The 26,050-nt window shown below is 42.0% G+C and overlaps 2 protein-coding genes and 1 long non-coding RNA gene across 4 annotated transcripts in view; 1 reads left to right on the forward strand and 2 right to left on the reverse strand.

Moving 5' to 3' along the window:
• Nucleotides 1-2,098: 2,098 nt before the first annotated feature.
• On the reverse strand, nt 2,099-4,194 carry LOC120719690. The gene is made up of 3 exons (XR_005692735.1): nt 4,051-4,194; nt 3,072-3,398; nt 2,099-2,932 (listed from the first exon to the last, which is right to left on the reverse strand). It is a non-coding gene; the product is annotated as an uncharacterized LOC120719690 (long non-coding RNA).
• Nucleotides 4,195-4,626: 432 nt separating this feature from the next.
• LOC120719689 (tumor necrosis factor receptor superfamily member 19-like) lies at nt 4,627-23,210 on the forward strand. 2 transcript variants are annotated; one of them, XM_040009098.1, is made up of 10 exons: nt 4,627-4,856; nt 5,648-5,739; nt 6,248-6,361; nt 10,839-11,017; nt 11,114-11,199; nt 17,751-17,915; nt 20,836-20,964; nt 21,078-21,180; nt 21,816-22,015; nt 22,436-23,210. In XM_040009098.1, the coding sequence occupies exons 2-10, from the start codon at nt 5,674-5,676 to the stop codon at nt 22,438-22,440; spliced, it is 1,047 nt and encodes a 348-aa protein (XP_039865032.1). In that variant the 5' UTR covers nt 4,627-4,856; nt 5,648-5,673; the 3' UTR covers nt 22,441-23,210. The 2 variants fall into 2 exon arrangements, with proteins under 2 accessions (XP_039865032.1, XP_039865033.1); XM_040009099.1 differs by having other exon boundaries at nt 20,839-20,964.
• A 1,081-nt stretch (nt 23,211-24,291) lies between these two features.
• LOC120719509 (mitochondrial intermediate peptidase-like) overlaps nt 24,292-26,050 on the reverse strand; it is a 29,471-nt gene continuing 27,712 nt past the window's right edge. The window contains exon 20 of the mRNA XM_040008737.1: nt 24,292-25,341. Coding sequence (XP_039864671.1) covers nt 25,241-25,341 — 101 coding nt within the window. The 3' untranslated portion in view covers nt 24,292-25,240. The remainder of the gene's footprint in view (nt 25,342-26,050) is intronic.

Consider the following 26,050-nt stretch of genomic DNA (forward strand, 5'->3'; position numbering starts at 1 on the left):
ATCTGTGGAAACGTCCGATGGGGCGCACCACACTAGCATATTATGGGATGGGCGAATAGACACTGTGCATTATACAGAGTGCAAACTGTTGTAGACTAGAACAAACAATCCAGTTAATAATATTTTTAAAAGTAGTAATGTAGGGGCTCAGTGGCAGAAGAGTGAGAAAAAGACACAAGTGTGGTAAATGTAATCGAGAAGAAGAGAATGTGTCCACTTCAGATGGGCCATCACTTACTCACATCACATTTTTGATGCTTCAGTGAGAATATAAAATAACAATGTAGGACTGCTTTCTTGCATTTGCTAGTTCGTGCATTTATTACTTCTAGGCTGTGATATATTATCATCAGGTCACTCTAATAAACCGAAATCCAAAATGCCGCAGGAAGAGTACTGACAGGGACTAGAAAGAGAGAGCATATTTCTCCCATATTGGCTTCTCTTCATTGGCTCCCTGTTAAATCCAGAATTGGATCTAAAATTATGCTCCTGACATACAAAATCTTAAATAATGTTAAATATATGAGTCCCTGTCATAGCTTAAAGTCCTCTTGTGCCTTGTTATTCTAATAGAGCACTTTGCTCTGAGACTGCAGGCTTACTTGTGGTTTATTGGGTATTTAAAAATAGAACGGGACCCAGAGCCTTCAGCTTTCGGTCCCCTCTTCTGTGAAACCAGCTCTCAGTTTGGTTTCGGAAGACAGCCACCCACTCTACTATTGAGGCTTAAAACGTTCCTGTTTCGATAAAGCTTATAGTTAGGAATGAATTCGATGACCCTGAATCCTCCCTTAGTTACACTGCACTGGGCTTAGGCTGCTGGAGGCTTCCCATAATACACTGAGTGTTTCTTCTTCACTCACCTTTTTATATGTTAATACATCATTACTGTATTGAATCACTGGTAATTATTAAAGTCTGGCTCTTCATAGTGTGTCTTTGTCCTGTACTCCACCAACCAACTGGTCGCTGCAGATGGCTGCCCCTCCCTGAACCTGGTTCTGCTGGAGGTTTCTTCCTGTTGAAAATGAGTTCTTTCTTCCCACTGTCGCCAAGTATCTTATTGTTCATAGGAGACGTCTGATTGTTGGGGTTTTATTTCTTTTATTATAAGGTCTTTACCTTACAATATAAAGCACCCTGTGGCAAATTTTGTTGTGAGTTGGCACTCTATAAATAAATAGTGAATTGAACTAAATCAATACTGCATCAAATTGAATACTCTGTAGAAAATAACAGAATAAAAAGGAAAATTATGAGTTTTTACATTGGTCTTCTGAAGGACTTTGGTATAAATGTGTAATGCAATAATGCTATAGTATAAGAACACAGCAACGTACCAGAGCTGACTGGTGGAAAAAATTGCTAACATTTGGTGCACACATTGAAGGATCCCAGCTTCTGTATACAAGAAGAGGATGAGAGCCTGGATACTTGTGGTCCTCCAACAACATCAACATCCTGTCCCAGGATAGAGAGATGTGTAGCTCTCCTTTTCACCTTGAAGTTAATCACCATTTCTGTGGTCTTATTTATTACGTATACATCCAGCCTCTGCAGAACCATCAGAGTCCTTCTGTAGACTGTGTTAAAAGTCTGAGGTGTACAAGGTAAACAGGAATGGAGGCAACACAGCCCCGGTGGAGTTACCGTGCTGCAGATTGTCATATCAGACAGAGCACTGCCCAGTCTCATATGCTGCAACCTGTCTGTCATGTGAACAGTAATCCACAAAATCATGTACATGTTTAAAGACATTTCCTTTAGAGTCTCCCTCGATAGCAGCAGCTGGATAGTGCTAAATGCACTTTTAAAGGTGTTCCTCTGCAGCATGATAACATCTTCCACTCCCAGATTTTGTCTGTGTGCAGACTGCAGAGGGGCAAAACTAGTCTCTCCAGCACCTCCATCAAATGATGTGAGGTTAACAGTCATTACACCCATATGCTCTCCTGTCATAAATGTGACTGACAACAGTTCTCATGTAGTTTCTTCAGCTGTCTCTAGAATAGAATAGCACTTTATTGTCATTGTACATGAACCACAAAGTTATAGGTGTAAAATATAAATGGTAAGACAGCAGGAATAAATAACAAGCAGAAAAAATATATATACAATCAAGAGGAATATATACAAAACAAGAGAAAGGCACACACTGGAAAAGAAAGTGCTTGGAAGTAGTGCAAAGGACTTGGTCTGAATAGCGTCTGTGTGTGAGTGGCCTGCGTGATGGTGACCATCAGACCAGATTGGTGAGATGAGTGGGCAAGGGTGGTGGGGTGGGGTGTTGGGGAATAGTGTTTGTTAACAGTCTGAATGGCCCAGGGGAAGAAGCTGCTTGTAAGTCTGGATGTGTGGGATCTGATTGACCTGAGGTGCCAACCAGAGGCCAGGGAGTCAAATAGGTGGTGGGCAGGTTGCAAGGGGTCACCTATGATGGCCCTGGTTTTCCTGAGACAGGAGGATGTGGTGATGGCCTCCAGGGGTGTCAGAGAGATGCTAATGATTTTTACCCTCTGCGTAGCCTTCCTCTTCTCAGTTGTGGCTTCTGCATACCAAACAGCCAGGCAGTAGGAGAGCACGCTCCCCAATCTAGGAGTGGTAGATTAAGACCAGTTGGTTAGGAAGTCTTTGTTTGATCCAGGAGCAGGTGGCAGGGGGATCTGAAGGTGGGCCAGTTTAGTGGTGAGGACGTCTGATATTATGGTGTTGAATGCTGAGATGTAGTCCACAAAGAACATCCTCAAGTAGATCTCCCTGTTCTCCAGATGGCTCAGCTCTCTGTGAAGGCTGATGGTGATGGCATCCTCTGTAGATCTATTTGCTATTCACTCAAAACACTTCATAAGTACTGATGTGAGGGCTATAGGTCTGTAGTCATTGAGGCTCTCTATATGAGTCTTTTGGGGATGGAAGTTATGGTGGAGGCCTTCAGACACAGGGAACGGTATTAGAGGATAACAGAGTTGGCTAATTGTTTTCTGGGATAATACTATAAGTGTTATTGTTGAATATTGATTATATTCACTGTACACAGTGTGCACAAAGTCCATGCATTTTTAAATCACCTGCACCAGTAGATGGCGACAGCAGCAAAGCTCCAGGAAGAAAGGTTTGGCTTGCAGTGACGTCTTCCCACAGCTACAGGACTCAGGCTACAGACACGCAGTGATTTATAGATTTGATGGAAACGAATGAATACAGGCCATAAAAACATGAATCACAGAAATGAGAATATTTTCATGGGACTGCTAACATTAAACTACTACTTAAACTGCTACGTGTGACATCATGAGAAATACTTAACCCAATAACACCAAGTCCATCATATTTAATACATGAGTTTTTGTGAGTTTTTCAGACCTCTGCATCATCAGTTTGATTTCTTGAAAACCCTGAAAAAATTACACAATACATTTTTAAGCAATACATTGCACAAAAATGCTTTTTTAAAAAACAAAACGAAACAAAACCTCCCTGATACAAATTAAAACCCACATATGCAAACTGATATTTAAAAAAAAAAACTGTTAGACTGTTCAATAAACACTCCAGATTTTAAAAAAAAAAGAAGACGAAGAATTTTCTGGCAATTATTTCGTAGTTCAGCCTTTGCAAGGTCAAAGACTTTTACTTTTGGAAAGTACTGCAAGAGAAAGTATTTACCTGCCACATAGACTACGTGAAGAAATTGGATTACATATAACATTCAAAGTAACATTTGCAAAGCACACAGTGAGCTTCCTGGAATCGATACACAGCGTGTCCAGACATGTACAGTAATTGGCCACTTTTACTGCAGTGCTGAACTTTTGTCCTCTGTGTCTTTGCCTTGGTTCAGACACACACACCAATGTGCACACTGCTCACTTTTTTCTACCTCAGGTGGATATACGAACTTTTCGTTTCAGAGTGGCCTTTGGAAAATCAGTTTTCTTCTGGTTACCACTCTTTTTACAAATTAACCAACAGTATTAAAAAGAGAGAGAGAGAAAAAACAAGGACAATGAAGAAAATAACAGGCTACGTCAAAAGCTCTGAACTCACGGTTAACACCTTCATCTTACATCAGAGAGAGGATTCAAGAGCCGATATTTACACTGAATTACTGCAGTAGTCGCTGTATATCCCCTGAACTCTGCTCTTCCTATTAGATGGATTAAGCACAGGCTCAGCCAATGGTGAAGCAGCACGCTGACATCATAAAATCTGCAGCAGAGATGAGGGCTTAGCAAATAAATAAATGTGGCCAAGTTAGAAGGAGAAAAGCTGGCAGGCTAAACAACTCTTTATTGTCTGCTAGACTGCTGTGTTAACTTTTCCTTTAAACTAGTTTAACGTGTGAGGTCAGAGGGGGCCGTGGGACCACACGGGCCAGCACATAAGGGCAAAGCAAAGGCATCAAATAAAGCACGCACAGACAGAGGGTTTGTAAAACATCTCGATGGAAACCAGCTGAATGGAAACGGTACTACTGATCAGCCTGTGGAGCAGTGTAGGTCTGCAGGTGTGTGCAGGTGTGTGCGTGTGTGTGTGTGTGAGAGAGAGAGAGAGAGAGAGACCGGGTCTTTGATGTAGACAGGCTGATCACAGATCAGATACACGCGCTTCGTATCCAGAAAGCCAACCCCTCTCCCTCCCTCCCTTCCTCTCTCTGCCTTTGATCTCGGTCTGCCCTCGATCCGCAGCGGCTCGGAGTCGAGCCGTGCCGGGCTGGAGCAGCAGAAGCAGCACTGGCATGGTGAGCGGACCGGTGCGGGAAACAGCCCACCACACCTCTCACCGGTCAGCTTTGGACTTCTAAGCGACACTCTGTAATCAGCAGGCCCCGTTTGTAGCACCGTTTGTAGCAGGTAAGAAGAGCTTTGATGTCGCTTTTAGACGCTCGTAGATAAACGACAGACCGAGCGTTGATTGTATCCACAGGACGGGACAAACCTCGCTTTAAAGGCACGAGACGACTGAAACTCTCAGTCTGTGCACGCGTATTTGGAGAACTTATTCTCCAGTATCCAGTCTATGGTTGCAAAATGTAGTTTTCATTATTTATTTATTTATTTACACACTCTGAAAAGGAAGAAGAAGAATGACACGTCCCTTTTGCAAAGCTGTGGATGCTGTCTTAACAGTTTTCCACATAAAGGAATTTTAATCTTTACTCACACACTGTCTGTATAGTTTTATAGGCTACTTATTTACAATGAGCTTGAGCTATATTGGTGTTTATAGTCTGAATATTCAAACGCACAACTTCCATGGTTTTATGTGATATTAAACGGGTTTCCTCCCTCCCTCCCTTCGTGCTGGCATATCTGGTTTCTTTGTGAACTAATTTTCACTTAAATACCCAATAAAAGTGTTTTGTGTTTTTGGTGGGTAAGGTTTGTCCGCCCAGCAAATTTGCATTTAACAAACCTTCAGCAAATCAGTGCTGTTTAAAAGTTTAACCCTGAGCTTGCTTGCATTGGGTGGAGAAGAATCAAATCACATCATTGTGTTGTTTAGTCTCAGATGATTTTACCCAACCAGCCTTTCTTCCTGATAGACTTTGCACTTTTTTCTTTTCTTTTTGTTAGGGTCTATAACTCTATAATAACATACTTGTGCACACTCACTTGTCTGATTGCTGTTTTTGTTCTTTCAGCTTCAAGCTCTGAGCGGCCCATCAAAATGGTTAGGATGCTTCAGAACACCTTCTCACTTGTGCTAACGTTGCATGTCCTGTATTCATCTCTGGTAAGTTTTTTTTTTTTAAATGTTTGCACAAACTTAAAATGGATAATTTTGCTTTGCATGTCTTGTCTGTTGCAATGTGTGCAAGGGAAGCTGGATGACACGTGAGCCAAATGCTTTCAGCTATTTAAACAGTTTGTATATATTCTGCAAAAGTGAAAAACGGCAGATACACTGCATATGCGTTAAATAGGCGACTGCTCAACCTGTGGGATCAGTAAAATCTTTGCTGAAGAGATTGTCAACCGCTGTCTCTGGGCTTAGCATTCACTGCATTGTTGCTTTTGACTTATTCTGCTGCTGAAGCTTTACAGTTTTCCCACAGGGCTCATTCAGGTTCGATCTTATCTCTTCCCTGTAGGATCGAGACTTATTTTCAAACAGGAGTCCCAGGGTTTGAAGGGAAGGGAGGGCAGCCACCATAAATGATTATGGAATCAGACTGCTTTATCTGTTCTGGATGAAATGCAGGAATCTTCTAACTTTCTCCAAATGATTGTCTCTCATTCAGATTCACACGAGAGCCGAAGAGCAGACCAGAGAGTGCCGAGAGCAGGAGTACAAGGACCGCTTTGGAAACTGCAAACCCTGCAAGCAGTGTGATGCAGGACAGGAGCTTTCAAAGGTTGGATTTATTCTAAACTTTTTTGATTTGGCCACAAGAGCGTTTTCCCAAAAAGCAGTGTGTGCCTCGGTTTATTTAAGAAATGGAGAGTGTTGTAATCCATAACAGGTCAGCCGAGTCAGTTTCCCAGAGCTGAACAAAGTTGGCGGGATTTGTGGGAGAAAACTGTTGGTTTATGAAAAGAATGGACATCACTGTTTAGAAAAGTGTATCTTTTCCAGGGAACAGACATTATTTATTACTTCCTGTCTTTCATGCACAAAAACAGCCAAGCTGTTATTAGCTTTTGTAGAACACCGACCCTTCATTAATCAGTCACACCCATACTTTTGACCTTCTGCAGCTGAATGGCTTCCATTGTTTTTCCCCCCATTGCGCCTCGTCCAAACTTATTGTCTTTACTGTTTGAAGGCAGCCATGCCTAAGCTTGCTGCTCTTTCGACTGGGAATACAGTTTTTTCCACCACCTTAGCCACAGGTTTTTTTTGTGTGTGTGTTTGTGTGTGTGCGCTCGCTTTGTACAAACAGGCCTATTTAGTGTCAGTTAAGGCTGGTAAGCAGAGGCTTTCCTCTCTGGCAGCAGCTATGTGCCTACCTACTTCTGCAAGTGTAGGCAGTGATGTAAAAGTGAGTAACTGAATTAATGAGTTTGATTTAATAATGATAGTGGAACACAGTAAAACCTTGCATATCCCCCTCCCCGTGCGCTGGTACGATACAGTAAAAAAGCTGAGATAATTAAACCAAAGTTTCTCATTTCTTTGAACACCAAGTCCCCACCTACCTGCTGTTAAAACCCACTGTTTGCATGCAGCGGCCAATCAGAAGGAAGGTGAGGGAAAGGCAAGCTAAAACGGCTTATTTCATACAACGGGAATACTGAGGGGCCACATGACTGATTGTTTTGAGTTATTTTGAATTATGAATCATTCAAAGCTACTCTAGTAGACTCCAAAAAAATAGGTCCTCTTTGAAGGGTAATTTCTCTAACACTTTTGTCTTTGTGCTGTTTGATTGATTGATTGATTGATTGACTGATTGATTGATTGATTAAAAAGCAGCACAATTATTATAAAAACATGTATATTTGACAGCGAACTGTCAAAAGCAAAAGTGAAAACTTCTAGACTGCAGGATTTGCTGCAGTAAAAAAAACATTAAAAGCTCTTAAAGTGAAGAATATACTGCACATAAAACATCTGCTAAACTGACTTTACACTTCAAAACATCTTTTAGCACGGACGAAAAACTCTGTATCACCCTCCCCCCCCCCCTTGACATCTGTTGCACACATGCATTTAAGTCTGGGTCGCCTTTAATCTCAGTGCACACAGACATGCACTCTGTGGTTGCTGATACGCTTCAGTAGTCCTCGTGTTCCCCTGCAGCGTCGACGGGCATGAATGCCGCGAGCCACCCTGGGGTCCTGGTTAATAATTGGCTGCCTCATTCTTTCTCTGAAGGTAGCGGGATGCCGACTCAAAATGGAAACCTGGGCCTTGCTCTAGGAGAAAGTTTCCCAGAGAAACAACTTTGTGATCTGAGCTCAGACAATCTGTCTGTATTCTTAAAGGCTAGCCTGACTGTCGAGAAGGAAGCAAAAAACTTTTGGAGTCCCTCTGTGCAGCTGCCATAGAGATCCCAGAGGAATGTGGCCCAGTTTGCTCTGGAAGTTTGCCTCTGGAAGCTGCTCTGAGGCTGGCTGACAAACATCAATTAGCTCCTCCACGCTAACTGTTGCTAAAAGAACCACCCATACAGAGGGAGCATCAATTAAAACCAGTTCTCCCTGACGTACTTCACTTCAGGTTTCATTATAGGAGGTTACTTAGTTAAGCTGTGTTGCATCAAGCATGAAGGTGAAGGCGTAAATCGCCTTCCAATGCATGCTGGAAGATTGCCGGGGGCATTAAAAAAGCGAGGCAGGAACACAACTTTGGCATGTCAGCATCTTGTAGAATGTAAGGGAGAGTGTAGCAATTCCTCCGGCCACACTTCTGGGACAAAGGACTTCTGGGTGGCACCGGCTAAAGAGAGGGAGCAACAGGCAGCAGAAGTGTCAAAATCACAGTGATCGTTGTGTTTAAACAAGCCAGGCTGTAGTAGAGTTTAAAGAGAAACAAAGAGAGCGCGTTATGTCCCACACAAAACTCCTCTTTCAAGTAGCACGCCGTTGTTTTTCGTCGTGTTTCATCCCCCAGATCAGATGACTGGCAGAGCCTCCCCGCCCCCCTTGTGATTCCCTCTTAATCTCAGAAATATCTGTGCGTCTGAACTTGCTTCAGGTCCCAGCCAGCACACCCCCAGCACCACCGCCTTCTCTCCCCACACTACAGTGCTGTGTTGTGCTTGGCAGTCTCGCCCAAAGTAGATCAGGAGATAGGGCAGGGAAACGGGATGTTAAGCATCAGTTTTTCTACGTGTTTTCAGGTGAAAAGCGCACGAGAGAACTTCATGCAAAACTATGGGAGCAGCCACACTTTGAGGTTTATTTGCTTTAGTTGGGTTTTTTTCCCGTCTTTTTGCACACTACAGTTCAAATAGTTTTCTCCACAGATGATCGCCTTGATGCCCTCAAAAATGTTTTAACAGACTGTTTGTTACATTGCCCTTTTTGCGTATATAATAACTCCCGTCATCACAGATTTCCGCAGCAGAGTGCAGGCTTTCCTTTAGCTGCTGAACACGTCTCAGTTGGGTCTTTGTTGAGCTTTGTTAGCGGGGATAAAAGAAGAAAGGGACGGCTCCTTGATCAGAGGGGCAGGAACTGGCTCCATTTTCCTTTTGTTTCAGTGCTCTGACCTGCTTGTGTCTTTCGTAGCATCAGCCTTTCCTGCCATGCGGTGCCCCATGGACAGAGCTCGTGCCAGTGCCGGGCTGAGCGAGGACGAATCATCCCGGGGCCCCCTCCTTCATGAAGAAGTGGGTCACAGAACCACTGCGCGAGCGGGCTTGGCCGTGCGTTCTTAAAGATCAGATTCAAGAGTCTCTCTCTCTCATGGTGTGCAATTGTGGGCAGCCAAATCTTTATCCTGACTTTCCCCCCTCTTTATCACTCATCGGTCATCCACATCCACTCCCCTCCCTGGGTTCTTCTGGTCTGCACGACTAGAGGGGTAAGGCCTTATATGGCGAGTTCACAGCAACAGCTGCAGAAGTCCAGCCTTATGGGTCCACCTCGGGCCAGGCCTTGCCCAGGGGTTCAGTGTCAGGCTCACATGTGTTTGGCTGGAAGCACTAAATTCCTCATCTTCTGTCCTGACTCTGTGGTGCCGTCACAAGATCACATCTTAGACTCCAGCCTCCATTTTTATTTCTTGCCAGCATGCTTCGCCAATCCCCCCTCCCGCCAATCATATCTAAACCTTCATCCCACATTCCAACAGGAACGCACGCCCGGCCGGTGAAACAGGACACGGGTGAAGAGAGAAGAGAAGGGAGAAGCCCTGTTTGAAGCTGACCTTCACTTTAGTGATATACGAGCACCCCACCACACCGCTCCCTGTGTATCTTCCTGGATTTAGATTTCAGTGTGGTAATGCTGGATAACAGGAGGGCAGCTGCTGTGGAGCTGATAATGAATGATCGATGTATGATGTCATTCCCTCGGGGTAACGTCAGCTGTCATGGAAATGTCAGTTTGTCACTGAGGTCTCGCAGAGTCATTTTTAGAGATGTGACACAAAGAGGGAGAAAAACAGACAGGGGAAAGAACTGAAACAGTTTTGGCTTCTCCTTAGGAAAACTTTATAATGTTGCTTTAAAATGTTGAAGACTTTTGTGTTTCTACTTTGCCAGCTGATATAAAGACTGGGAAAGTCTTAAAAAACTCACACAAGCAAAAAAAAATATACACATTCAATTCCACACAACCAATAAAATAATGAAATCATATTTTTTAATTTACATTATCCTTATTTTTGCTTCGTTCAGGTGATAATGAAGGGTTTTTTGAGGCATTAGATCATTCACACAGTTGAAGGAAGCTGTGCTTTTTATGTGCACTTTGAATTGCTGAACACAAAAAGAGTATTCATCTTGTTTTCTCCATATACCTCTCCATAATCCTTGCCCCCTTCCTGAAGCGTTTCCTTTGCTTTGCTGGCCTCTCAATCAACGGGACACTCACTGAGTCTGCTTGGAGTGGGAGTCCCACACAAACGCAGCAATAAACCTGCAATAATACAACAGTGGGTGTCCCCTCCAGCCTTTATTATTCAAATGCATGGCCTTTCTGGGTCTTGCAGCGGAAGGCTACTCATTCATACTGACAGAGTCAGGGAGCTTATTGCCAGTGTAAGATGGACTCTCAAAAGAGGCAGGCCACTGTTCTCTTCTGATCCTGCGAGCCAAGATCGTTCTTTAATTCCAGACCCCCGGTAGTCCGCATTCAAGCCCTCTTTTCACCAGCTGCACATCACCCCAAACCAACAACCCCACCTCTTAGCCGGTGTATTTCTCCCATTAATCCTTCCAGGAATGTGGCTTTGGTTATGGAGAGGATGCCCGGTGTGTGCCCTGTCGGAGCAGTCGCTTCAAAGAGGACCGGAGCCTGCAGAAGTGCAAACCCTGCCTGGACTGTGGACTCATCAACCGCTTCCAGAAGGGCAACTGCTCCACCACGAGCAACGCCGTGTGTGGCGACTGCCTGCCAGGGTGAGAGGACGCATCTTGCTGGTCAGTTTTACGAAAACCTACACCTTAATGGCATCTGTTTTGGTTAACAAACATGTGATTTTGTGTCTTGCACAGATATTACAGGAAGACAAAACTAAGTGGTTTCCAGGACATGGAGTGCATACCTTGTGGAGACCCTCCACCTCCTTATGAGCCCAACTGTAAGCACCTTTGCTTTCTCTGACCTCCTCTAACAGTTGGACTAACACGAGTGGGAGATTTTGTCCACTGTTCTCATGAACACACCCCATTCATTCCTAACTCACAATAGACGATGTTTTAACATGAAACAACAGGGATACAATAGTCCAAAAGCAAACATCACCCTCCATGACAAACCTTTGAACTCCTTGCCAAACTGCTGCTGGAACCAAAAAAAAAAGTGCCGGGCATGCACATGCCAGCACACGGTAGTGGAGTAACCAGCACCGCAGCCATATTTCATTCACCAGCCTGCCAGCTACGCTATATGTGCAAATAAATGCTTGGATTTACAAGCTGAGCAGTTGAAAAGCTGAGTAGCATAATAGTGGATTTGCCAACAGTGGATTATATTAGTTCAGAGCATGTCACTCATTTAAAAAAAAATCTGTTTGGATTAAATGCGCAAACTTCCTTAAACAAAAACCCAACGGCGTTCCTACAAACGACCCTAATGTTCTTTGTCTTTGTCCCAGCACCAAAGTAAACATGTCTGCAGGAGTGTGCCGCTTCGAGCAGCATAATTTATTTCCATTATGCAAAAAAACCCCAAAAAACAAGGAGGTGTGCTCCGATGCATTCACAAAGCATTGTGGGTTTGCATTCATGTAGGCTGCAGATCCAATTAACTTCTTTCTTCTGGCCTTTGTAAGTAGTTAAGTGCAACCTTATGATTTCACGTTTCCACATAAACCCAACAGGCGAGTGAACTTATACCTTTTGGTAATTGAGTGTGACTTCCTGATGGCGGAGGATACGGCAGCTGTTTCCAACAAGGCTTTTTTTTTGGCAACAAGAACATCGGGGCTGTTCAAGCCAGAGTTAACACCCCTGTGTCAAATAAATGAGCACAGCTCTGGGAAAACTCTTAAAAAGGAAAAAAACTTTTTTAAACTTTGCGCACGAGCCCCAGGTGTAAAGAAGAGTTGCTTCATCGGATCGTCTGCTCCCAGTTGGGTTTTTCATCTTTGTATCTCTGTCGGTGTAGCGCGTGTAATGAGCGCTGGCCTTGGGGCAGCCCCCCTCCCCGTCTGCACGTTCGTCCATCTGCGCAGCTCCCCGTTTTGATAATAGTGCAGCCCCCGTGAAACAAAATGGCCATTGTGTCTGACAACATAGCTGGTAGTTAGCTCCTACAGAGACTCTCAGTGGAACATTTCCAAATGTTTGAAAATCTTGCCCCCCTTCCCTCCCTCCACCTCTGCCTCCAGTGTTATCTTGAGCAGGGTGGTGAAAACTTAAAGGGCAGATCATTCTAATAGGCCACACTGGGCCCGGGGGCTGGTGGTGGTGGTGGGGGTAAAGGTGCAGCTGTGCAGGGGAGGTATGCTGCCGTCTGTGGTGGACTGTAAATCTCAAACCCCTCCTTTCTTCTCCTCCCTTTTTCTTTTATGCCCCCCACCCCCACCTCCCCCAGTGGCTTCTTGGAGCTGAGTTAAAAATGAGGTTGTGTTTTATGGATTCCCTTCAGCCTCTTTAATGCGTTTCATCTGCTGAAGTTCTTCACTGTCACGGTAGATCTCAGAGACTAAATAACACACGGGTGGTGTGCACGTGCGCACACATACACACACTTGTTGAAGGAATGCTACCTGCTCTTTGTGGCTTGTCCCGGTATCACATTTATTACAGTGTCAGAAAGGATTTAGAGCGAGTCAGACGGGAATTTGATCCTTATTTTTGTTCCGAGAACAGAGAAACCGTGCCGTCAGCTATAAACCACAGTTATATTATTAGGTATATTTGAGGCAGGTTGGAAAAACTGTGCTAATATTACTACTTCCTGATAGTGCTACTACACACACTCACTTGCCACTTTAAAAGGTACAGCTTGCTAATAACAGGCTGGTCCCTCTTTTGCCTTCAGAACAGCCATAAGCCTTTGTGGCACAGATTCAACAAGGTGCAGGAAACAGATTTTGATCCATGTTGATGTGACAGCGTCACACAGTTGCTGCAGATTTCTGAGCTGCACATCCATGATGGGAATCTCCCATTAGACACATCACAAAGGTGCTGTATTAGATTGAGATCTGGTGACTGTGGAGGACATCTGAGTACAGTGAACTCAGTGTCATGTTCAAGAAACCAGTTTGAGAGCTTTGTGGTGAAGCTAAGGGGACAGACATGGTCAGCAGGTAGGCTGTGGTGTTTAAGCAATGCTCAGCTAGTACTTAAGTATGTCAAGGAAATATCCCTGAACAATTACACCACCAGCAGCCTGATCTGTCAATTCAAGGGAGAGTGGATGGATGCTTCCATGTTGTTTACTCCAGATTCTGACCCTACCATCTGAATGTTGCAGCAGAAATTGGGAAAATGCCACCCTGTCTGATGAGTCTCATTGCATGTAGCCTCAGTTTTCTGTTCTAAGCTGACAGGAGTGACATCCATTGTGATGGCAGTCCTATTTAGAAATTCATAATGTTAGAGAAAAAAACAGAGCTTATAGATATATGTCATTAGCATATTTCTCTACCTTAAATTTTATACCACATAACATGTTTAGACTCTGATAGAGCTCCATTATAAAAGCATTCAGGCGTTTTGACAGCTCCCAATTAAATACTCCAAAACTTTTGTTCAGCTCTACTAAAGAAGCTCTTAAAATAGTGTTTATAGACGGTCAAAGAGCCTTCAGAGGTGTAAAGAAGTGCTTCTTTTATTTGAACTTTGTGGCATTCCATAAAGTCAGCAGGCTATGAAAGGCTGTGGTTTATTGGTCTGGTTTGTATGCAGATAATATCAGCAGGTGAGCTCTCTTCAATGGACCAGTGTTGGTCTGTGTTTGCTGCAGCTGCTGCGTCTCCGATAACAGGCTGGCTTGTGATGCTCGCTTCGGATGAGCTGAATTTGACCATGACAATGAAGGCAGAGTTTAAACATAACGGTCAGACGTCAGATACAGTACAGAGAGATTATTGGCATAACTCTCACAAAACACAAACATGCTGATATTTCAGCGTGTCAGTGTCAGTGTGGGGTGAGGAATATATATTTTACCAATGGCATACAGTACTGTGCAAAAGTTTTGAGCTACCCCTCATTTCTTTATATTTTCATAGGAAATTTGGGGAAGAAGGTGTTTGCAGTGTGTTTAGGATCATTGCCATATTGAAAAAGTGAAGCTGTTGTCAATCAGGTTTTTTCTAATTGGTACTGCATGGTAGATTAAAATCTGAGGGCTGAAATGTAGTCCCAAACCATTTCTTGACGGCCAATGGGGCCATTTCTGATAAAGCTTCAGTGAACAGTAGATGATCAACTGAAGTGACAGATGTATCACTCAGGTCCTGCGTGAGGCCTTTTTTTTTTTTTCGTATTTCTTAACGTTACGGCTTTTTGATCTGCTGTAGATTTCCGTTTGTCCCTCAATCTGTGCTGTCATTCGCATTTTTCACAGATTCAGCTAAAGATACTGGAACAAATTGGTTTTTTTGCCACAGGTCAGCAGTAACAAGTAATGTTCTTTGCCAAGTTGTTTGTTATGTATGGGCACAAGGCTGGTTCATGCCTTGAATTAGGTGCTTGAAAAATTGACAGGTCAGCATTAGGTGGCTTAACAAACAGAAATAAAACAAGCCTCTGAAAATGGTCAGGTACAAGGAGTGGACTGAACATGAGTAAACGTAACTGAAAAAGCAGCCAATGTCCAAAGAAAAACTTCAGAAAGCCCGAAGAACTATTGTTTGACATCACATTCAAAGTCTGGCTCCTTATTTGCATATTAAAACCACTATTTTAGAAAACTGGCCAGATATAAACAAATGGTCTTACTGTAAGTAATCAGCTGGGTGCTTTAATGGCAATAATGATTAGATTATGAAAAAAAAAAATACTAATAGGCACTTTGAAGCTGTACATGTATTTACACTTTTTTTCCAGGTAAAAAACTATTTTCTACCAAATACCCTTTCGATGAAAACCTTTGAATCCATCAGGTAACATGAACTTTGAATCCAGCTGTAACCACTGTTCAAATGTCTATTTTGTAAAAGTCTGCAAATGAGAAATTACATTAATAGTGCCTCAGTTGCATATTTAAACAAACAAACAAAAAAATCACTAAACATAGAATATAATGTAAATAGTCAAGTGTGTAAATTTTTACTGGGATGTGTTATCCCATTTGTCTCCGCTGTCATTTAGTGTTTATTGATGCCGGAGCAGGATTGAATGCTTCACTTCACACAAAGTCTTTAGGCACAAAATCCCCTAAATAAAGTGCATTTTAGATTTTTTAATAACAAGCAATGAGTCATGTTTCTGACATTATGTTCTTTTCTGTGCTTATCTCAAACGTATCCTTTACTCTGCCCCCTCGGTCAAACTGAGTATTGTAACTCCGCTTGGTTATTATTATTATTTTAGTTGGTCTCCCCCCCCCCCCCTTTTTTTTAAAGGAATGTTAAAATACCCCTATCCCCTATCTGTCTGCATTAAAGAAAGAAAAAAAAAACCTCCACAAAGTTAAATGTTTACATTGCATAACAAAGAGCTCTTGGAAGTGAAAAGGCTCAAACCAGCTGTCTTTATGATTAATATACTGAAAGCAAACAGCAAAGTTTTCTCAAACAAATGTCATTCATTATATTTGCCATACTTCTCAGTCTGCTTTGCATCCGTGATGATCAGACACAGTAATGCTAAGCTTGTTGCACGTGGTCTCAGAGATAAGTTTATTCCAATCACACTGCTTTTGTTTTTTTGTTCACCTCTTCTTAAAGCTGCAGACTAATGTGGAGACGTGCAGCTTACATGCTACACATGTTACCCTGTCTCCTGATATCTCATCACCCAGGATGTCTGTGCCACACTGTTTCTGTGTATTGCTGTGATTAAAATCTGGAGAGGATTGAGAACGTGCTGCTGCAGACGTGCTTAGTTTTATAACCCTGGTAAATTTACATGGGTTAAGAAAAAATGTTGCCTAACCTTAAAAAAACAAAACAAAACAGCGTTTAGAAAGAAAAGGTGCAGCAAACTTGTTTTTATTATGAGTTGCAAATCAGTTTAAAAACTACTGCGTTTAAAAATCTGCCAAATCAAATATCCTCGGCAACCTTGTGTGATTAACATTTGGGATAAATAACACACATAAGAGTTCAACATTTAAAACCAAATTTTAAGTTTGTTTTGCAATTTTTGGTTGTTTGTTTGTTTCTCTATCAAAGTATAAATCCTAAAGCCGACATATTTTTATCTGCTAATAAGGCTAAAGTTTCAAATAATTTCAGAAAGTTGCAAAAAAAAGCTTCAGACTCCTCTTCACGCTTGGTTTTTGACAGTTTTTTCTACTCTTTGCTCTGTATGATGTCAGAGTGTTGAAATGCCTAATTTGGTCATTTCTGGCACAGCAGCCCCACCCACCTCCCTGTTCAAATTATTGTTTATTTGCGGCAGCCAATCAGGAGGAATGTGGCTCACAGAGAGAAAAAATGGAGCTCAAATGGCTTGTTTCACATGTAAGATCTAATATCCCAGTGTTGGTGTTGTTCCTACATCATCAGAATAATGTTGGTCAAGGATCAACATTGTCTGGTCATTCACTTAGCATTAGCCAGAAAGTTAGCAATGACTTTACTTTCCTGCTTTGGTGGTCGACCTATATTTTCTCAACTAGCAACTAGTTGAGAAAATACAGGGACACTCAGCAGGTAAGCAGACAGACATTTTTGCTTGGGAGTCGGCAAAAGGGCAAAATAAAAAGCTTCAAAACTGACACGTTACTGTTAAGTGTATGCTAATGCTACAGCTCTGTCTATTGTTTGCTTCCATGTTTGCACAAAGTGGCCAAAAATACCACATAAAGCAGCTTTAAACAGCGTTAGAAAACACATAGAAGTTTTCAGTCTAGCTGCTCTTAGTTTACATTTGGAGCCTATATTTTATCTATATCTGTGGGGTGTTGAGAAGGATAATTATACATAGCAGGAGCCATTTTTTTCCCCAAACAGCATTAATCCACATTATACGCTGATGTTCTGCATGTGTGGGAACTTGAGCTGCATTCTTTGTAAGCCTCCCCTATCCATATGAGTTTTTGTCTTTGTGTTAAAGGTCACGAAGGTGGGTACACACACTGACATCACATTTCCCCTCAGGAAGGAGGACTGTAATGCCACGCTCACACACTCAGTGACACAACATTAAGCTTTCCCTCTGCCACATACACACTCCTATGTGACCAGTATATCCGCCTCTTGATTTAAAAGCTGTTAGGGCAGCCTGAGGGTAGAGGGGGGGAAACGACTGTAAATCATCTTCTGCAGAGTATGAGGCAGAGGCAGATGAAAGAATTTAACATGGAGTCTTTTCTCTTTGAACTCTACTTTTTTCATTAGCATGGAGATTACTGACTTGAGGCAAATAGAAGTTGATAGGCTGAGAACTCTTTTAAGAAAAAGGTATTATCCTCATTTTTTCTGTCGTTGTTTTAACCCTTTTTTGTGTCTGATACCTTGCTGGTAAACTGTACTTCACATTTGTCTCCTTTCTATTTCCTCGGCAGGCAGCGGGCGTGTGAATCTGGTGCCGCTGCCCTCGGTAGTGACCAGTCCACGGGACATGGCTCTGGCTGCGGTCATCTGCAGCGCTCTTGCTACAGTGCTGCTGGCCCTGCTCGTTCTGTGTGTCATCTACTGCAAGAGGCAGCTGCTGGAGAAGAAGCCCAGCGGTGAGTCCCGATGCTCTGAAGCCGCATGTTTCACATTTTCTTGTGTCCAAAAGAACCATCGGAATAAGAGCTGGAACTTAATGAGCGTGGTTGTGGCAGATGTGTAAAGTAAGATTAAAGTTTTAGTGCAAGAACGTTTTCATGCACCTTGACAACCAGAGATGGGCAGTAACGCGTTACTTGTAACGCGTTACTGTAATCTGATTACTTTTTTCAAATAACAAGTAAAGTAAGGGATTACTATTGCAAAAACGGTAATTAGATTACCGTTACTTTCCCGTAGGAACGCTGCGTTACTGCGTTACTAAAACCGTGATTTTTTTGCGAGAATGTCTCATGACAGTGATGTAAGCGAGTGCGCCGTTAGTGACAACAGCTGTGTGCAGATCAACAATGGATCATATATCGATTGTGGGAGAGAGTATGAGCGTGCAGCGTTTAAAGCGTGGAAGTACTGAGCTTAACTTTGAGTTTGATTCCATAAAAAGTGACAAAAACATTAGTGACCGTTGTGCATGGGAAGAAAACTTCTTTTTACAGCGAAAAAAAACCCCTAAACTTCCAAACAAGCACCGAGTGCGCAATGACGTAATGGGAAACTCACAGAGAAACTCGCGGATTCTTCCACTGACCGTGGCACACCTGCACCAGGGTAAACCTCCGCCTACCCCAGTCCTGCTTTACAGGTGAAAATAGAGCAAAAGGACAGCTGAGTCTTTGACTTTATTTATTTTCTGCTGTGTTTTACTTGCATCTATTTGAAAAACTGAGTGTAAACACAAAAAATATTTTATTTTATGTGCTGGAATGTGCAGAAAATAGGTTTAAATGTTAAACTAATTTATTCAAGTCAGAGAATGTTGCATATAATTAAATTTTTGCTTGATGCATAAAGTTAAAAGATTAAAACTGATAAAACAAGTTAAAAAAAAGATACTTTTCCATTTGATTACATTTTGTATGATGGATTATGCAGAAAAAGTAGAATTGGGCTGAAAGATCTATCGCTTTATCACCTATTCAGGTTGTAAATCGTGTTTTTAAAAAGTAACTAAGTAACTAAGTAATTAATTACTTTTGAAAATAAGTAATCAGTAAAGTAACGGGATTACTTTTTTGGGGAAGTAATCAGTAATTAGTTACTGATTACTTTTTTCAAGTAACTTGACCAACACTGTTGACAACACAGCAAGCATTGGACTTTGAACGCCCGCATCAGGTGCTGAACTTTCATGGCACAGTAAAATTTCTAGTTCGATATGTACTCTAGTCAAGCTTTCCAAAAACAAAGGAAAGCTCATCAGTGTTCCAAAACGTATTTAGTTATACAACATCAAACAGTGTAGATAAGATGGCGATAAGTTATCTCAAACGTGTGCTTTAAGACGTGCCGAGAGGGCAGCTATGTGGAAGCTGGAGTCTGTAGTCCTTACACAACGTAATCAGAGGTTTACACACCCTTTTTGGGCATGAATGTCGTGGTTATTTTTGGCTATTTATGGTTATTTTGCACTGTTCTTTTTCCAGTTGCACAGCATACATCTTTAATGATTTAAAAAAACAGGACTTGGATGCACAAGTTTGAAATTATTTTGGATTTTTGGTAGTTTCTTTTTGCCAGCATAAAAAGGATTTGCTTGATAGCACTCAGTGGATTGACCAATATTCAGAACAATGGGAAAGTCCAAGGAACTCGGTGAAGATCTAAGATTTAGACAAGTAGGGAAGGTCTCTTTGAGGTATTTCTAAACAACTGCAGGTTTTAAGATCATCAGTTCAAATAACTGTACGAGTAGATCCTCATGCTCTTCTGAAGTTTGCAGCTGCCCACATGGACAAGTCTTCTAGGGAAAGGTTTTATTGTCAGATGAGACAAAGATTGAGCTGTTTGGCCACAATGACGAGAGATATGTTTAGAAGAGTAAAGGTGAGGGTTTCAAACTTAAGAACACTGTATAAACTGTCAAGCATAATAGTGGTAGCTTCAGCTTTACCTCAAATAAACAGCTAAACATTTAAAACTTGGGCACAGCTGGGTGTTTGAACAGGACAACGATTCCAAACGCACATCAGAACTGGTTTTGGGATAAAGCAGGCGAACATTAAGCTGTGAACTATGGTAAAAGCCAGGTAGGTACCAGGAAAGCAACTCATTTGAATGGATTTAAATTCAAACTTGTGCACCCAATTCCTGGTCTTGAAAGTCATTAAAGATGTATGCAATCCAACCTGGAAAAAGAACAAAGAAATATTCTGCATATGAAGGGACTCCATAGCTGTAAATAAGGCAGCTGTATGAACATGCCATTGCTCCTTTTAGCTCTAAGAATAGGGTGCAGTGTTGAGCTTTATCAAACCCTGATGTTGCATATTTGCGGCATTCTTGAGTCCAAAAATGCCTCAATATGTGAAACGTCCCCAGGCAAAGAATTAATGACATCACGTTTCCCTTGCTGTGCTTGCTCCAAACAAAGAGTGCGGTAGAAGTTACCAAGGAGGTACCAGTTGTGTATTGTTTTTTTGGTTTTTCATACTTGTGTGATGTAAAGTGAGTTAATTATTTCATCAGTAGTTTCAGCCAGTAGAAACACGCACCCCGCCCTTCACTCCAGCGAAATGCTAACAGTTGTTTTTTTAAATTATACAAAGGAATTTTAATTGGTCTTATGGACCCGAGGGTTGTAAGGCATTTCCCAACGCATAAGAGAGCATGTAAATTTAGTAGATAAACACTTCGGTTGGAGCTGGAAGGATTTCACCTGACAGAAGTCATAATACGAGCAAAGTTGTACCACACTGGTTTCTATAATTAGTCTTAAAAGTCCCACCTTTTATTTGGTAGTTCTCAATCGAGGTAATAATGCTGTTATAAAAGTTTCACAGTCATTACTTAATCTGTCATCTCTGTGTGTTTCCTCAGCAGCTTCTCTGAGGTCTCAGGACTGTCCCTACCGCGGAGCAGAGCTCTCCTGCCTGGACGCCCGCTGGCTCCATGACTTTCCACAGAGACCTTGCTGCCAGTGTCACCTGAGCCCCGGACACACCTGTGGTAGGCTGCGGTTCACATCAAAGGGATTTTGCACTAAAATCGACAGACAATGACTACAAACGCTGGGTGAATTTCTGTTTGTGTAAAGTTGTGTCCCTGTGTGTGCTGTTCAGGTCCCGTCCATCTAATCCCGTCTCTGTGCTGCGATGAGAGCTGCAGTCTGGGCCGCAGCCAGGGTAACAGTCCTTTCCAGTCCCAGATGAGTCTCAGTGAAGGGTGAGGATAAAAAAATACAACTGATATTTTAAGAGAGTTTTTTGGGGTTTTTTTTTACAGCACAAAGAGCAACTAGCTGAGGTTAAGATGCTGCTGCTGAGTAACTCCATATTACTTGCATTAGATTAAAGCTTATGATAACATGCTTGGTTTGGTTAACACCTTTATCCAAACATTTGTCAGCACAGACAGAAATGACTAAGAAACCAGCAGTGTTTGCACTACTTGGCTCTGCTGAGTGGCTAATAGCTAAATTCAACATTAAAGCTCATGTCCAGCTCTGCATTTTTATTCTTTATTCTCTACCAGACTAAATGTGCATGATTCACAGTTCAAAACAAGTCTTTTAGCTACTCTCTCTTTAACCTTTCTACTGATTGGTTGCCCCTTGCAAACAGAATGTCTGATAATCAGGTGGGTGGAGCTTCAGAGTAGGCTAGTCAGCTGCAAAACTGGTACCCTTCTGCTTTACCGCCTCAGGCCCAACGTTCTATTTTCAAGTGTTTCAACGAGGTGTTGCAGATACAATTTAAATGACACCTTTGAAGTGCTGACAGCACGCAGAAGCCACAGGGTGTGGCTGCAGACAGATTTGGGATGATATTAACTACAATTTTCTTAATTATGCTTCCCAGAAATGCAAACATGGACGAGGAGCTGGAAGGACATCCCGAGGCCGTCTGTAGGGCTGAGTATTTTGATGAACCTGCAGAAGGACCTGGGGTGGTGGGAGAAGAGGAGGATGAGGGGGAAAGGTGCGGGTTGAGGGACAAATCCCCTGAGAGGAGCTCACGGAGCTGCAGTGAAGCTGTGACAGATGTATCGACTCAGGAAGGTGAGGCAATATTAGCTCAATTCATCTTTCAGAGAAGAAAACCAGAAACACTGATAGATTTTTTTTTAATTGGTTAAAAAAAATTAAATTCTTCATGTTTTATTGGTGTATTAACTCACTTGCTTGTGCAAAGAAAAAAAATCACATGGCCTCTCCCATGATTTAAAACACAGGCTCGGTATGAAATAAATCCCATAATCCCTGCTGAGAGTTAGAAGCTGTTCATCAACTGCTCTCAAACTCACGGCTTGCCTTTTTATAGCCTTGGACGCGACTCTGTGTCCATGAGGAGCAGCTGGTAAATAAAGTTCTTTGATGTAGACAAGACTGTCCTGTTTTAAGTCAAGTTCTTGGCTGGGCGAGGGTAGATACGTTACTAATCACTGCGTGTCTGCATTCCTCTTCCTGCTCTCTTTCCAGGATGACATAGATTTCTTTGGCTTGTGTTCCACCCTTGAACCACCCTGGACTCGACAACAGCCGTGGCCGGATCCTGTCTCGGATTTCTCACTAGTTCACCCCCATCAAACACAAAAAAAACACCGCAACCACCACTACATACACCCAGACAACCAGTGTGGCCACTCTGCCCACTTCAGAGCCCTCCATCTACCAGAACATGTGCTTACATACAAACAAAAGCAGAGACTGTGAATTCGTTGACCCCGAAGGTAAAAATCATATGAAGTTCAAATGTCGACCTATTACTGCAGAGCGCAGTGAATCAAAATGAGCCTCTGCTCTGCATCGAGAATGTCTTGCATCTTCATGTGTAAGAGAACAAGCAAACAAACAAACAAAAAAACTGTACCGCTCATTTAGCAGCTGGTGTTATGAAGCTTTTGTGTGTAAAGTTGTAAAGTTTGAAGTGTGACGAAAAGTGTCAAAAGTGATTATGTTGCACATTGAAGACAATCTTGATAATATGGAACAAGTTAAGATGAGGAATGTCTAAGTGATAAATGTGTTGTAGATACTGTAAGATAGTAAATAGGTCAATATTTTTGTAACATAGATAGGCATCATGTATGTCCCCCTCCCATGCACCCAGTTATGACGATGGTTGCGTTTGGTCACTTCCATGTGCCATTTTTGTAAATAAACCACTTGAACATGTTTACATACATTCTGTCATCATTTTTATTTTTTGTTAAATGTAAAAATTCTTTAATGAAATTAAAAAGTCAGTCATATGGATGAAGTTCTGAGGTCTTTCTTTTTTTTTTTAAATCAATAACCACGAACTCATAGTTAGGTACTGCGCTGCTTTGAATCAGTCACTCACTCATGTGATAATAGACTTCTCTGCATTGAATCATTACTTTTTAATCTCTGGTTCCCTTTCATAGCACATCTTTTGTTCCGTCTTCCTCTGCTCACCCCAACCGGTTGCAGCAGGTGGCCGCCCCTCCCCGAGCCTGGTTCTGCTAAAGGCTTCTTCCTGTTAAAAGGGAGTTTTTCCTTTCCACTTACACCAGTGTTTGCTCATAGGGAGTCATATGATTGTTGGGTTTTTCTCTGTTGTATTATTGTAGGGTCTACCTTTTCATATAAAGGGCCTCGAGGTGACTGTTGTTGTAATTTGGGGCAGTATGAATAAAATTGAACTGAATGTTGCTGAAGAATCAGTACTAATAAGACCAGGCAACATTTTCCAGTTTATTATGTAATTTTGGTGATCCCAATGCGAACTGTAGCCTCAGTGTCCTGTTCTTAGCTGATGAGTGTCACCTGGTGTGGTCTCCTGTAGTCCATATGCTTCAAAGTTCCCGTGTCGTTACAACCAAAGTATGCAGATGAGCACAGTTACTTGTTGCCTTCCTATTAACTCTGTCTCCTCTGACATCATCAAGGCATTTTCATCCAGAGAGCTGCCACTCACTGGATATCTTTCTTATCAGACGAGTCTCTGTAAACCAGTTCAAAGTCACATAACTCACCTTTATTCCCCATCCTGATGCTCAGTTTGAACTTCAGCAGGATCCAGTCTGAATGCAGTGCTGCCATGAAACTGGCTGATCAGATTTTTGTGTTAACCAGCAGATTAACAGGTAAGTGTATATTGCCATCTATCTTCTAATTTAAAAAAACCAACATTTTATAAATATGACAGCTGATCACCACAGAAAAAAAAAATCACTAAATAATGATTTCATCTAAACATCTTATGTTTCTTCCAAAGCCATCTGTACAGGCGGCGTAGCACTCAGTGTGACAAGTCAACTTATTTTGATGCCTAAAATTACACTAACATCAATACTGGGGCTGCACTTCAGTTACATTTAATCTTTGCTGATATAATTTGCTTCAGGTTTAATTGGAAATAGATCCCAAAGCAAAGCAATGTTGGAGAGACATCACACCCACATAACTGTCAAATCACAGTTTTGCAGCCTCTGTGAGGTTCGAGCCACCCAGCTCGCTCAGGCTCCGCCTGTCTGATGGCGTGTTTACACTTTCAACAGTGACGTGAATCTGCATCTCGGAGATGGCACAAGGCAAGCAAAGGCAGCTGCAGTCAGAGCCCAGCTGACGACTACAGTGTGAAACTGTTGGAAAAGATGCAAACAGCCTCTGTGGAGCGTTTTTGTAAATATGCACAACTTCTTAAACTTCCAGAGACTGTGTGGCTTTGTGATTTATACTGTTGCAACAGCTTTTATGAATAATATGATAAGAACTGACCAAATCTTTCCTATTGTGCTGTAAAACTCACAAGCTGAAGCTCTTCTTTTTCACCCCTCCCCAAACTCCTGACAGACAAAACAGATGGAGCGGTATTAATTTAAAGCCTAAACAATGTCCACATGACAGGAAGAACGGATTAAGTATTCTTCCTCATGCTGATTTGATCAGGAAAAAACCAAACCAACACAATGTTCTGCTGTTACACAAGCTCAGAACAATCTTTTGGGGGTATAAGCTGTGAAAATGATTGCATTTTGTTATTCATTCTTTCAAAAGTTTAAAGTGTTAAACTTTTTAAACTTTAAATGGTAAAAAAAAAAAAAAGTTTTACAACAGTTTCAGGGTTCTTTAACTTTTTAACTGTGTGCAGCAAGAGAACATGTCAAATATATTAAATATACATTATGTTCATTTGCAGAAAACATGAAGATCTTTAGAAACAGTGACTATGAAATATGATGGCATGTCTTTGATTTCTCCAGCGTTCTCTCAATCTTTGCCTCATAAAGTTCGTTTCCTTGCAGCCAAAACTGGCCTTCAACCCTCAGAGTCCATGATGAAGGTCTCAAAGTTTGGGTTGAGCTCAGACACGAGCGCGTCCACAAAGTCCCCGATGGTGGGCCGTCTCTGCAGCATGCCTGTCACACACACACACACACACAAACACAGGCATTAGGGGGTGTTTGCAGGCTGCAAGGAGTGGCACCAGAATTAGTTTGCTGTTTTCAATCACTCCATCTCACTTCATTCATGCTTTCCTTAGTGCTGAAATATTTTTAATCTGATGTCAGAGGAGAGATCATAAAAAAGGAAAAGAAAAACCTTTTGTTTTTTGAGATCCTTTGAAGCAAGTGCTACATTTTTTCTCCCCAAATTAAGCTAAAATCATTTTAAGTTAATGGATTTCAGCTGCAGCACTTTTTTTAATTTCCAGCTTCTCTTCCTCAACACTACAATGGATTTTTCCCAATGCAATGTTGCTCACCATCATCTGCATTTTGAAGTGAAGATTTAAGGACATCGCCACATTTTACCACAAAAGCGCCTCAACACATCCTAAACTACTGCAGATGTAGTGCAGCACTTTTTACTCCTCACACAGTACTTACACTGAGAAAATGGGCTCAAACACTCACACCTTAACAGGCCTCAGCTGGTAATAACGTCCATCACAGTATATGCACTAAAGTAACCAAAATGTGCAGATTTCCTGTATATTTACAATGTTTTATATTCTCTGTCTCACTCACACAGATTATACAAGAATGTGTCCAGTGTCGTGGAGCAAATATGACAGTGGAGCCGAGAGTGAGCTCTGGGAATGTCTGTGTGTTTTCAGAGCTTGTC

This window comes from Simochromis diagramma, unplaced genomic scaffold (genome assembly GCF_900408965.1).
Source record: "Simochromis diagramma unplaced genomic scaffold, fSimDia1.1 OVJJ01000344.1, whole genome shotgun sequence".
Taxonomy (NCBI): Eukaryota; Metazoa; Chordata; class Actinopteri; order Cichliformes; family Cichlidae; genus Simochromis; species Simochromis diagramma.